The sequence below is a fragment of the Bos javanicus genome, chromosome 10 (assembly GCF_032452875.1).
Source record: "Bos javanicus breed banteng chromosome 10, ARS-OSU_banteng_1.0, whole genome shotgun sequence".
In the NCBI taxonomy this organism is placed as follows: Eukaryota; Metazoa; Chordata; class Mammalia; order Artiodactyla; family Bovidae; genus Bos; species Bos javanicus.
The window spans coordinates 101092236-101106320 of record NC_083877.1 but is presented as its reverse complement, the minus strand read 5'-3'; the positions used below and the strand labels follow the sequence as shown (position 1 = coordinate 101106320).

The window sequence follows — 14085 nt, the reverse complement described above, 5'->3', positions numbered from 1 at the left end:
GACACGTGTGTATGGATGGCTGAGTCCCCCTGCTCTCCACCTGGAACTATCACAGTATTGTTAATCAGCTATACTCTAATATAAAAAAAAGTTTTTGTTTTTTTTTTTTTAAACTGCCATGGAATTTGCTACCAAAAGAAAATAATAAAATAAAATAAATCTCAGAATCCGTGAATATACTTTATCATTTAACTTAGTCATCAAGCCTACCGTATGGTATGATCCCACACTTGGAGATGTTCTGTTTACCGTGGAACGTCATCTGCCCCTTTGTTTGGCTGACTCTCTCATCCTTCTAACTGCATGGTGTGTATTTTCTGGTATCCAGCAGCCCCCAGCCCCCACACCCCAGCACCCAGCACCCAGCACCTATGGTGCAGGTCAGATGCTCGGTAAGGATTTGACGACTGAGTAGATGGCCTGTCATGTGTTACGCTCCACCCTGCTGATGCAGAACCATCAGACTAAGCATCAGAAGCGATTATGAGCTTAAGACCATGGAGAGCTCCACGTCCCACCCCTCCACCTTCAGTATTTGAGTTTCTATAAATCGGCCTTTCACATCCATACTTAAAATATCCCCATCGGTCATGCTCGTGTGAGAAGCGCTGATCCACCATCTGTGAGTTCCTGGAGGTCACAGATTATGGTTTCTATCAGCTCGCTCCCGGCCCCTTGGGTAATCTCTGGCGGAAAGTCGGTATCCAGTGTTCGTGAACAAATGACTCCAAACGTGGAGATTAACGATAAATGAGAACAAAATGCTCCTTCTTTTGGCTGCAGATGTAACACCTTGAAACTTTAAATACTAATTTATACTACTCATAATATGTTCTATTTTTAAAGAAATGAATTGAATGCCCAAATTACCAGTTCTGATAAATTTAAAAATTGATGGTTTGTCACCTAATAATTGTGGCTAGAACTCCTTTGCTTTGTTTGCTTAATGCTTACAATTTAGTGATGAGTCATTTCCTTTCATTATTACTTGCCTTTCCATATTGTTGTTGTTCAGTCCTCGGTCATGTCCGACTCTGCGACCCCAAGGACTGCAGCACGCCAGGCTCCCCTGTCCTTCACTATCTCCCAAAGTTTGCTTACATCATGTCCACTGAGTCAGTGGTGTTATCTAATCACCTCATCCTCTGCTGCCCGCTTCTCCTTTTGCCTTCTGTCTTTCCCAGAATCAGGGTCCTCTCCACGTATCTGCACCAGGTGGCCAAAGGATTGGAGCTTCAGCTTCAGCATCGGTCCTTCCAGTGAATATTCAGGGTTAATTTCCTTTAGGATTGACTGGTTTGATCTCCTTGCCTTGCCATACACCTTGTTTTAAATTGTCTTTAAGAACTCACAACCTATTACTCTCTTTCAGTGACATAATTCTGATATTTTAAGCTATAGTTTCTTGATAGGTCATGATGTGAAGCCGGGAAAGACATAGAACCAGCATTAACTCTGAGTCATCTCACAGCTCATGATCGTGTGTGTCATATTTCTATGCTCCAGAGAAGAGAGACAGCATTGGTTTTTAACTAAGAATATTATGCTATCCTTAATACAAAGCCCTTATCACTAATACCCTATTGACCTGTGTCTTATCTATTTTTGAGTAACAAATTACCATGAGGCTTAGCAGATTAAAGCAATAAACATTTCGTATCTCACATAATACCTGTGGGTTGGGAATCTGGGAATGACTGAGCTGCTGGTCCTGGCTTCTCTTGCCTCTCATAAAGTTACACTCAGGATGTCAGCCAGGACTGCGGTCATCTGAAGGCGTGACTGGGGCCAGAGGACTCACCCCCCAGGTGGCCCCCGCAGACGCTGGGCATCCTGGTGCCTCTCGTCCTCATGAGGCCCCCTTGTCAGGGCTGTGGGAGTGTCTTCACGGTAGAGGGACCATCAGGTGTTCTGCTGGTGATTTCATATATGAACTTTCAGGAAGAAAAGAGAAAGGTTAGGTCAGTAGCAGTGGTAAGCCCAAATGTGGGTTAAAAAAAACCAAACAACACCCAGCTTAACAAAAGTGGTAAGTAAGCCAGGTATCAGGTGTTTACACAGCTATCCCATTTCAAAGAAGTTCTCTTCCGGTTCTTCTCCATCATCCCAGTCTTCTGTCTGCGTGAAACTTGCTCACATCCTGATTCTGGCAGTCACGTGCTGCCACACTGCTTGGTCCGTATCTGTCTGCCCCACTGGACCGGAAGTGCAAGGTGCAGAGCTGTGACTTTCACCCTGAACCTCAGATGCTCAAGGCAGTGCCTGGCCCTTAGCTGATCTTTACTGTCTGTTGTTGAACTTCACGAGCCTTATACAACTGAATACCATTGTCTCCCTTTTCTCTGTAAGACTGGGTAACTTGATTGAAGGTCTGCAGATAGTAAGTGGCAGAGTTTGGGGTTCAAAGTCAGGTCTGGATTTTGTTCATCAGCTAAAATGGTGTTGTGAAGGCCCTCAGAGTCACCTGTGTGTCAGGAGGCCTCAAATGTCATCCTTGGGAGAAATTCCTTAGGAGATATCTCTGTATTTACCCAGAATGAATCACTATGGTTTAAGAGAGATTGCTTGAAGGAGACGTTTTTCTTTTTATGAAATTAAAGAATATTGAAGATAAACTGGCCTATTGCATTTGGGCTTCAAGCCAGTGTTTGGTGTTATCTGATGTGCTTTCATCTCTAAGTGGTTTGCAAAAAATTTCTCACACCTCAAGTGCAAAGGGAAAGTCTCTTTCTCTTTTTCCACTTTTTTCAGGGATTCTACCCAGGTTGATTTGAAAGATTTGAACATGGTGTTTAGATATGAAGTTGTTGTCAGTCTCTCAGTCGTGTCTAACTCTTTGCACCCCCATGACTACAGCATGCCAGGCTTCCCTGTCCTTCACCATCTCCTGGAGCTTGCTCAAACCCATGTCCACTGAGTTGGTGATGCCATCCAACCATCTCATCCTCTGTCGTCCACTTCTCCTGGCTTCAATCTTTCCCAAAAGCAAAAAGATAGGACATTGAAAGATAAACTCCCCAGGTCAGTAGGTGCCCAATGTGTTACTGAAGAAGAATATACTTCTGGAGAAACAGCTCCAGAAGCAATGAAGAGGCTGAGCCAAAGCGGAAACAACACTCAGTGGTGGATGTGACTGGTGATGAAGTAAAGTCCCATGCTGTAAAGAGCAACACTGCATAGGAACCTGGAACGTTAGTCCATGAATCAGGGTGAATTGGAAGTGGTCAAACAGGAGATGGCAAGAGTGAACATGGACATCTTAGAACTAAAATGGACTGGAATCGGTGGATTAACTCAGATGACCATTACATCTACTACTGTGGGCAGGAATCCCTTAGAAGAAATGGAGTAGCCATCATAGTCAACAGAGTCGGAAATGCAGTACATGGATGCAGTCTCAAAAACGACAGAATGATCTCTATTCGTTTCCAAGGCAAACCATTCAATATCACAGTGATCCAAGCCTATGCCCCAACCAGTAATGCTGAAGAAGCTGAAGTTGAACGGTTCTATGAAGACCTACGAGACCTTCTAGAACTAACACCAAAAAAAGATGTCCTTTTCATCATAGGGGACTGGAATGCAAAAGTAGGAAGTCAAGAGATACCTGGAGTAACAGGCAAGTTTGGCCTTGGAGTATGGAATGAAGCAGGGCAAAGGCTATTGGAGTTTTGCCAAGAGAACACACTGGTCATAGCAAACACCCTCTTCCAAAAACACAAGAGAAGGCTGTTCACGTGGACATCACCAGATGGTCAACACTGAAATCAGATTGATTATATTCTTTGCAGCCAAAGATGGAGAAGCTCTATACGGTCAAGAAAAACGAGACCAGTGGCTGACTGTGGCTCTGATCATGAACTCCTTATTGCAAAATTACAGATATGGAGTTGGAGATCAGTAAATGAGGAGATTGTTACGGACCCCCTGACTAAACTGATCACTGTAGGAAGCCTTCCTGCAAAGGTCTAGGCCCTAAACTAAGGGCTCAGTGGATGAGCACATGCATTCAAGTGGTGTCTAATGTGTGCATCACCATGGGGACGGATGTGTGGTGGAGGGGTGGATAAGCTGAGCATCGCCCCTGGGCCCCTGGACTGGGGATGTGAGTTAGTGGTGGCCCCGCTCAGTGTGACGGGGACACAGGCAGGGGAGAGGAGAGGGCTTGATGATGATGTCAGCTTGGGACGTGTCCGTGGGACAACCCAAACAGGTGTTCCGTCTGGACGTGGACCTCTAGGTCTGATGGCTCCAGGAAAGGGGAGTCACCAGGCTCTCTGGGAGAGGGCCTGGGGCTTAGCTGTGTCTGATGACGGTTCATGGATTGTTGGTGTGGAAACAGCTTCGGGGCACAGGCAGCCTTTCTTGGCTGTGCTGACCTTTGGGGAATCTCGGTGTGTATCGTTACAGCTCAGAGTCCCAGACAGACTGGGAGTGAGCACGGCCTTGCTTGTGGATGGAGACGGGAGCTGCCGCGTTTCTGGCCGACGAGGGCCTCGCCCTCTGCCAGGCCTTGCAGAGGCTGCTAAACGAAGCTTGCTCCTACTCGTGATTTGGCAATCCTAAATACCTCCTTTTTTTTTTTTTAATTTGCTATTAGCTTTCAGTGATGTTGGTATCTGTTCTGAAATGTCATTCAATTTCCTTTTTAAAAGAAAGCACAAATTCTTCTTTTATTCTCTTGGGAATATGCTTGTTAATAAAACTTGGTTCTTCCGTGTGGCTGTTGACGGAAATGGTTGTAGTGAGACCTCTTTGATTAGTCACTTACTGTCTGAGTCTGTGAATTATTTCAGATGTTCTCTCTCTCTCTGTCTTGATCCAAAGAGTTATCTTGCGACATAACGTACTTCGCTTTTATTATATTCAGTAAAACTTTACAGCTTATTCTCTCTTTTTGTGCTAATCTGATAGCATAATTAAAATGTCTGACTTCAGTTCTTTCCTTACAAATACTGCCCAGCTCTTCTGCCTTTAATTAACTGAAATCATTCTGATGTAAACAAATACCAGTTGCAGACGGTATTACCTATACTCCTTTCTTAGGAGAATTCAAGTACATCCCTTGTTTGTTAAATTATAGTCTTAAAGAAGCAAGTGACATGTTTTGTCATTTTGTATGATGCCAATAGCAAACAAAGGCTCACTTCTGTGTTTTCATTCTTGTTACACCTTTTATTAAATATTCATCTGCAGAGCCAGTGTGGGCAGGAAGAGGGGAGATGGGCTTTAGAGTCACACCAGCTTGAAGCTCTCAGCTCGGCCACTTCTCAGTGGCGCCACTTTGGATAAATTGCTTGACTACTTCCGGGCCTTGGTTTCCTTGCAGAGAAAATGAAGGTGATGGTATCTGCCTCGCGGATTATGGACATTCAGTGACACAGTGAAAGCCACATGCTTGGCACAGAGCCCAACACATAACAGGTGCCCAATAAATGCCATCAGTATCCATGTTGACACAGTAGAAGACGTTCTCCTAGCCAGTTCAGCAGCTTAAAGGAAGCGTCCTGTCCTTACACAGAGCCGTCCAGTGGGTGCCCGCGGCGTGTTGAACATTTGTAAGCAGAGGCTCCTCTGCAGCGCCGTCACGCACATCTGCTCCAACTACTTGAGCGGTTTTCGTCCCCAGACCTCGTCTATGATGTTTATTCTCAGACCCCTTAATGCCAGCTGAATTTGCCCTTTAATTAGGGGATTTAATTAAATATTAGGCAAACAGAATGTCAGTACAAAAAGACAGCTGCTTTTTCTATAAAAAAAAAAAAAAGTTTTGGAAAGACTTAATAAAGGTAACTCAATAAAGTGAAGGAAAACTTCTGAGGACCTGGAGTGGTCATTCTCACAGAGATAGAAAGTAGAATCGTGGTGGCCAGGGACTGCGGGGGAGGGAAACGGAGACTTCTTCTTTAATGGGGACCGAGGTTCAGTCACAGCATTTCTGGAGACGGATGGTGGTGATCACTGCGAAATGCCACTTAATATGACTGAGCGGAGACAGTAAATTTTATGTTATGTCTATTTGATTACAATTTTAAAAATTGTTTTAATCTGCCGCATTAGCTGAGGGTTGGAGAGCTCTTAGAGACTGGCGAGCAGGGAATCCAAAAAGCTGCAGGAATTCCACATGTAGGGGTTTTCTAGCGGTTTTTTAAGTTTTCTCGTTCTCAGGAAACCGAAGTTGGATATTGTAGGTAATTCGTTTTAGGTGTAGTTCATTCGAGAAAGAGAACAAGTCGTGCTGATCCGTGTACCATTTCTCAAAGATGAGGGCTTTGGCATAGATCAGGATATAAGGAAATGAACACGTTTATATTTAAAATGTTAAGTCACACGTTTAAGTTACGTATGTGTCTTAGGTTGGGCTCCTGGGGAATAGACTGAGATGGAGATGTGCAGGAAGCTCGCTGGGGAGTGAGCGCTCTCGGATCCAGGCTTGGATGGGAGTGAGGAGGGCAGGACCAAGAGGAGAGTGGACGCCCAGGTGAGAGACGGGTGCCAGCCACCCTCCAGAGACGTGTCCTCAGGCACTGATGAGGCGCCTGGTGTGGCCTGCCCCCCCCCCGCCCCCGGGGACGTCCTATGGCTACAGGTGGAGCCCAGGCGGCTCTCGCCTGTCCACTCTCAGCAGGTGACACTTCCGGGGGAGGAGCCGATGGCCCCCAGCGTCGACACCTGGCTCTGTTTACTTTTTGCATGTTTCCCCTTTACAGCAATTTTTAAAAAATTGGCTGATTGGCTTCTTCTGGCAGCTTCCTGATGGGAGGGACTGGCTCTGGGGGAGTCTGGGTCTTGCTCTGATTGGACAGGGCCATGCTCAGTCAAGGAGCTTCCCTGTAGCTCAGACAGTAAAGAATCTGCTGCAATGCGGGAGACCTGGTTTCAGTCCCTGGGTCAGGAAGATCCCCTGGAGAAAGGAATGGCAGTCCACTCCAGTAGTCTTGCCTGGAGAATCCCATGGGCAGAGGAGCCTGGCGGGCCACAGTCCACGGGGTCGCAAATGCTTAGTAAATCTATAATCCAGTTTTCTGTTGATGGGCGGAGCTGAGTTCCTGCCCTGTGCTTTGGCTGGAGGCCAAACTGTGGTAGAGTTAATGGTGACATCCCTGAAAAGGGCTTGTACCACCAAGTCCTGTGGCTCCCAGGACTATTGTATTTAGTGCCCCTGACCCCACGGCAGTCCACCACCAACCCATGCTTCCTCCAGAGACTCCCAGACTCTCACAGGCAAGCCTGGCTCAGTCTCTCTGGGGCCACTGCTCCTTTCTCCCAGGTCCTGGTGCACACAAGGTTTTGTTTGTGCGCTCCAAGAGTCTGTTTCCCCGGTCCTGTGCAATTCTCTAGTCAAGTCACACTGGCCTTCAAAGTCAAATTCCCTGGGGGTTCTCAGTCCCTTTGCTGGATGCCCAGATAACCAGAATGGTGTGATCAACTCACCTAGAGCCAGACATTCTGGAAGGTGAAGTCAAGTGGGCCTTAGGAAGCATCAGTATGAACAAAGCTAGGGGAGGTGATGGAATTCCAGTTGAGCTATTTCAAATCCTAAAAGATGATGTTGTCAAAGTGCTGCACTCAATATGCCAGCAAATGTGGAAAACTCAGCAGTGGCCACAGGACTGGAAAAGGTCAGTTTTCATTCCAATCCCAAAGACAGTCAATGCCAAAGAATGCTCAAACTACCACACAATTGCACTCATCTCACACTCTAGTAAAGTAATGCTCAAAATTCTCCAAGCCAGGCTTCAACAGTATGTGAACTGTGAACTTCCAGATGTTCAAGCTGGTTTTAGAAAAGGCAGAGGAACCAAAGATCAACTTGCCAGCATCCATTGGATCATAGAAAAAGCAGGAGAATTCTAGAAAAACATCTACTTCTGCTTCATTGACTATGCTAAAGCCTTTGACTGTGTGGATCACAAACTGTAGAAAATTCTTCAAGAGATGGGAATACCAAACCACCTTACCTGCCTCCTGAGAAATCTGTATGCAGGTCAACAAGCAACAATTAGAACCGGACACGGAACAATGGACTGGTTCCAAATCAGGAAAGAGTACTTGTCACCCTGCTTATTTAACTTATATGCAGAGTACATCATGAGAAATGCTGGGCTGGATGAAGCACAAGCTGGAATCAAGATTTCCAGGGGAAATATCAATAACCTCAGATATGCAGTTGACACCACACTTATAGCAGAAAGCGAAGAGAAACTAAAGAGCCTCTTGATGAGAGTGCAAGAGGAGAGTGAAAAAACTGGCTTAAAACTCAACATTCAAAAAACTAAGATCATGGCATCCAGTCCCATCACTTCATGGCAAATAGATGGAGAAACAGTGGAAACAGTGACAGACTTTATTTGGGGGGGGGCTCCAAAATCACTGCAGATTGTGACTGCAGCCATGAAATTAAAAGATGCTTGCCCCTTGTAAGAAAATCTGTGACCAATCTAGACAGCATATTAAAAAGCAGAGACATTACTTTGCCATCAAAGGTTTGTCTAGTCAAAGCTATGGTTTTTCCAGTGGTGATGTATGGATGTGAGAGTTGGACCTTAAAGAAAGCTGAGCACCTAAGAATTGATGCTTTTGAACTGTGGTGTTGGAGAAGACTCTTGAGAGTCCCTTGGACTGCAGGGAGATCCAACAAGTCCATCCTAAAAGAAGTCAACCCTGAATATTCATTGGAAGGACTGATGCTGAAGCTGAAACTCCAATACTTTGGCCACCTGATGTGAAGAACTGACTCACTTGAAAAGACCCTGTTGCTGGGAAAGATTGACGGCAGGAGAAGGGGATTACAGAGGATGAGGTGTCTGGATGGCATTACCGACTTGTTGGACATGAGTTTGAGCAAGTCCCAGGAGTTGGTGGTGGACAGAGAACCCTGGAGTGCTACAGTCCATGGGGTTGCAAGGAGCTGGACGACTGAGCAGCTGACCTAAAATGACTTGACTTTTAGTCCAGATGGCTTCAGACAAGAGTGTCTTCCCTGTTTATGCGTGCTCTTCTGAAGGTCTCACTGAGTTTCATCGTTACATACACCAAGTGTCCCATATGTGATATAGTAAGACTGTGAGGCTTAATCACAGTAGATAAATGTGTGGGATGTGTTTAATCCTCATATGATGTTTGGGACTCCATCAACTTCTAATACTTTCCAGGATATATTTTGAGATTCATGAAACCTCAGAATTTTGCTTCTTAAATTTCGACTTTTTTTTCTTTTTTTTAGCATTTGATTACTTTGCGTGGGGGTCGCTCAAGCTCTCCATTTTTGTGCCAAAGGTCAACTTCCTCTCACGCCCTGTGGCTGTACTTTTCTGTTTCCAGATTCTTCCGTGTTTCTCCATCTGCCACAGCTGACCGACCACGCCCGCCCCCTGACTTTACACTTTTCATTTGGACCCGCATCTTTGTACTTACCCCGGCTCTTGGCATGAGCGATGGCCAATCTCCAGGACGCCCGATGTCATTCTTGGATCGCTGGCTCTTCCGACCCTTAAGGGGACGTCCTGCGTGTGTCACTGTTTGTGGGGCTTTTGTTTGTTTGGTTTCGTGTTTATTTAGCCGTGTGTTAGCGTGCAGCGCCGGAGCGGCAACTGCATTCACGCTGCTGTGCAACCACCTTAGAACCTTTTCACTTTGCAAACGGAAACCCCCATTTGCCCTCTCCCAGCCCTGGCCAGCCGCCACTCACCTTTGTGTTTCTGTGAATTAGACTACACGAGATACTTCGTATCAGTAAAATCTTACAGGGTTTCTCATTTTGGGCCGGCTTATTTCTGTCAGCAGCATGTCCTCAAGGCCGGTCTGCATTTAAAAGGAATTCCCTTTCTTTGAAAGGCTGAGTAGCATTCCATCGTGTGTGTGCACCACATTTTGTTTATCCTGTCACCCGTCAATGGACATGTGGGTCGTGTCCACCTTTTGGTTATTGTGACTGAGACTCATGAGTGTGAGTGCTCACGTTTTTAAGTGCAGACACATATTTTCATTTCTAGCAGCCTGCCATGCCCCACATTGTAAATGCTAGAGAGGGTGTCTGACCCTTTGCGAGCAGGGCCATAAATACAGCACCAGGATACTGTGATTACCCCACTGTGTCTCATTTCCCTCCGCGCGTTGGCTCGTGCTGACCTTTAGTAAGAACACCATCCAGTCTCATTTCTGTGATACTTAGGCCTTCATTTAGCCTTGTTTTGTTGTTTCCCTTGGTTTCAAATTTTCTCTCTTTATGCGAACTGGGGACTGAAGCCTGGCATTTGACTTGTGATCTTGTGCGTTCTGAAAGCTCATACATGTAATCGTGGAACAAATAAAGCAGCTGGAAGAAATCTTTCTTGAACAAAACCCAAGTGGGGCATTTGGGTGCGAGCCAGGATTTCCGCAGCTACTGAGGGAGATGTGAAAAGGCTGCCTTTATGACAGCACCGACAAGTCACTTCTGGCCCCAGAGGAAAGTCCTTTAGGCAGTGACTAGATAGAGGCTAGGGAGCCTTACACATTTCATCGCCTGACCACAAAGCAGAGTACTTACGGGAACCTTCCGAGGCCTCTGCCTGTGTCGGCCCCTCAGTCGTGTCCAACTCTTTGCGACCCCACGGACGGTACTCCGCCAGGCTCCTCTGTGGGATCCTCCCGGCAAGAATACCAGCGTGGGTTGCCATGCCCTCCTCCGGGGGACCTTCCCGACGCAGGGACTGAGCACGCCTCTCTTACGTCTCCTGCGTTGGTAGGCGGGGTCTCTACCACTAGCGCGTCTGTGGCTTCGTACGCTCAGCCATAGCGGGAAATTCCGGGGCTCTTGGGTCTGATCCTGGCCTCCCGCTGAATGTGCTCTGCAGTCCTAGGGCAGACACTGAGAGTTTAACTTCCTGAGGTTCCATTCTCCCAACCACAATTCAGAACTGAATTGTATGTGTACATGTAGATACCAAACAACTAACTATGCACGAAGTCCTCTGTTAACTGCTCTTTTATAGAGGAAAACGTCTAATGTCCTACAGCGATCAGATCAAATTCCACTGGACATCTTAAAAAGATTGGTTATGTATAGACCCTGATGCTGGGAAAGATTGAAGGCGGGAGGAGAAGGGGACGACAGAGGATGAGATGGTCGGATGGCATCACGGACTCGATGGACATGAGTTTGAGTAAACTCCGGGAGTTGGTGATGGACAGGGAGGCCTGGCGTGCTGCAGTCCATGGGGTCGCACAGAGTCGGACACGACTGGGAGACTGATCTGAACTGATGTGTGTACATATACATAGGTCTGAACTGACACACACGAAGGCAAAAAGCTTGGAAGGGAGGTATGTTTTTAGAAATGTAGAAAGTGAAGTTGCTCAATCATGTCTGACTCTTTTCGACCCCATGGACTATAGCCTACTAGGCTCCTGCATCCATGGGATTCTCCAGGCAAGAGTACTGGAGTGGGTTGCCATTGCCTTCTCCAGGGGATCTTCCCGACCCAGGGGTTGAACCCAGGTCTCCTGCACTGCAAGCAGACGCTTTGCCATCTGAACCCCCAGGGAAGCCCTAGAAATGTAGAGCAGCATCACAGTTTTTAACCGTTTATCCATCCATTCAGCCAACGTGGATGGATGCCTGGGTCAGAGCTTCTCAAACTTGTGGTGCGTGAGCCTCGCCTGGGGGACTTTTTAAACACTGCTCCTGGGCCCCATGCTCAGAGTTTCCAGTTCCGTAGATATTATAGCAGGGCCTGAAACCTGCGTGTCTGCAAGCCCAGGTGATATTGATCCCGCTGGTGTACAGACTCCGCTTTGGGGACCCAAGTTCCAGAGACACTCAGAGCTCCAAAGTGAAGAAGGCACGGTCATGTCCTTCTTCATGCAGAAAGGGTTAATGTTAACACTCCACATTGTTGTGACCTTATAATCACATTATATCGCTGTGTGTGTACAGATGTGTTTTCAAGGCATTTCAGAACCCGTAGCACATACAAAGGCATGGAATACTGAAGTCACGAGACATATTCAGGGACGCGGAGTCTGTGTCACCGGAGCAGAGGGCACACAGCTGGCCAGGGGGTGGCATGCGGCAGGAGAGGTGTCAAGAACTAGATGGAGCTCTGATCATAGTAGATGTTGGGTGCCCTAAGGAATTGATTGTTTTCCTAACAATCAAAGGAAATGGAAAAGGGAAAATTTGAAAATTCGAAAGAGCTCCTGAGAAGGTAGAGTTACGGATAGCGAAGACTTTGGTCAAATATAATTGTTAACCCAATCATCTTTCTGGAATCACACTTCAGTTGGAAGTTAATCTTTCTGGTGTTTGATTTCTTCAGTTCTGGTAATTTTTGTGTACCATAAGATGGGTTGGCTTCCCTGATAGCTCAATTGGTAAAGAATCTGCCTGCAGTGCAGGAGACCCCAGTTTGATTCCTGGGTCAGAAAGATCTGCTGGAGAAGGGATAGGTTACCCACCCCAGTATTCTTGGGCTTCCCTTGTGGCTCAGATGGTAAAGAATCCTCCTGCGATGCAGGAGACCTGGGTTCAATCCCTGGATTGGGACGATCCTCTGGAGAAGGGATAGGCTACCCACTCCAGTATTCTGGCCTGGAGAATTCCACGGACTGTATAGTCCATGGGGTCGCAAAGAGTTGGACACAACTGAGCAACTTTCACTTTCACTCACTTAAGATGAGTTGCTGCTGCTACTGCTGCTGCTACATCGCTTCAGTCGTGTCCGACTCTGTGCGACCCCATAGATGGAAGCCAACCAGGCTCCCCCATCCCTGGGCTTCTCCAGGCAAGAACAGTGGAGTGGGTTGCCATTGTGATTAAAAATGACCTGTTTTCCTTAATTCTGGAGAAAAAGAAAGAGCCTCCTCATTGAAGTACTGAATTAAGCCAGACTTGGAGCTTAATTGATTGACCCTACTCAGATTCATTGGAAAACACTCTGATGCTGGGAAAGATTGAAGGCGGGAGGAGAAGGGGACGACAGAGGATGAGATGGTTGGAGGGCATCACCAACTCGATGGACATGAGTTTGAGTAAACTCTGGGAGTTGGTGATGGACAGGGAGGCCTGGCGTGCTGCAGTCCATGGGGTCACAAAGAGTCGGACACGACTGAGCAACTGAGCAGCAACAATAACTGGCATTTTAGCTGAGCCAATGTTTTTGTGTAGCCCAGTTTAGTCCTGGGAGGTGTGACTCCTCCGAGGCCATGTAGCTAGGTGGTGACGTGTCTAGGAAAAAGGCAGGCACTTTGCTGGAGTGAACCGCTTTCCTTCCCACCTGCTCCAAGGCGCATCTCTCAGCACGCCCCATCGCCTTCTCCCCTCGCCCTCGTACTGCGTCTCCCCTCGGCAATGTGCTGTTTTTCTTTCGTTCATTGTCTGGCTCCCCTCACATCAGTGTTCTGGGGGCAGGGGCCCCTGTCCGCCTTGCTCACTCGCATCTCCCCAGCTCCCAGAACGGGACTGGGCACACAGTAGGTGCTTCTGAGTAGACGCTGCTGGCTCCTCTCAGCGGGGTTCACCACCGTCAGCAGGGGTCACCTGCGTGCGGGGGAAGGTGGCCCCAGGCCCTTCCCTCTCGGTGGGGCAGAGACTGAGCCCAGGGTGCCAGCTGGCCTGCCCCCAGCAGCCTGTACCCTTCATTAGATCCCTGGGTCAGGCTGCAGGGTTTCAACAGGAGGGAGGTGGCTCCCCAGCCGAGCCCACAAACCCTGGGTCCCTGCTGATCCGGAAGTTACCAGTGAGGAGCCCAGAGGTGACCCAGAGGCCTCCGAAGGCCCCGGTCTTCCTGTGGCCTCTGTCCCCAGCCCTCGCCCAGCACCCATATGGGGCAGAGTCCAGAGGAGTGAGCGGGAGGAGGGTCTGTTATTCAAATGCCAAGCATTCACTGAGTGCCTACTCTATGCCAGCCACAGTTCTAGGCTCGGGGGGTGCAGCAGGGAATAAAGAGCTTCCCTGCCCTCAGGAAGCTTATGCTCTGGTGGGGAGAGCAGAAGAAAACAGTAAATAACCGTATGATGTATGTCAACCAAAGCATGAGATGAAGGAAACAGGATAAGCGGACGCGGAGGGAGAAAAAGGGCTTGTTTTCTTGAGACTCGTCC

General features: G+C 47.6%; 1 protein-coding gene across 5 annotated transcripts in view; it reads left to right on the top strand.

Moving 5' to 3' along the window:
* Positions 1-14085, top strand: part of EFCAB11 (EF-hand calcium binding domain 11) — a 169615-nt gene that overhangs the window by 93812 nt on the left and 61718 nt on the right. Inside the window, exon 6 of one of the 5 annotated variants that reach the window (XM_061429689.1) lies at positions 4411-10328. The exons of the other annotated variants lie outside the window; for them this stretch is intronic. Within the exon in view, the coding sequence (XP_061285673.1) occupies positions 4411-4438 (28 nt within the window). The 3' untranslated portion in view covers positions 4439-10328. Of the gene's footprint in view, positions 1-4410; positions 10329-14085 lie in introns of those variants that run through there. 5 annotated transcript variants of the gene reach the window in all.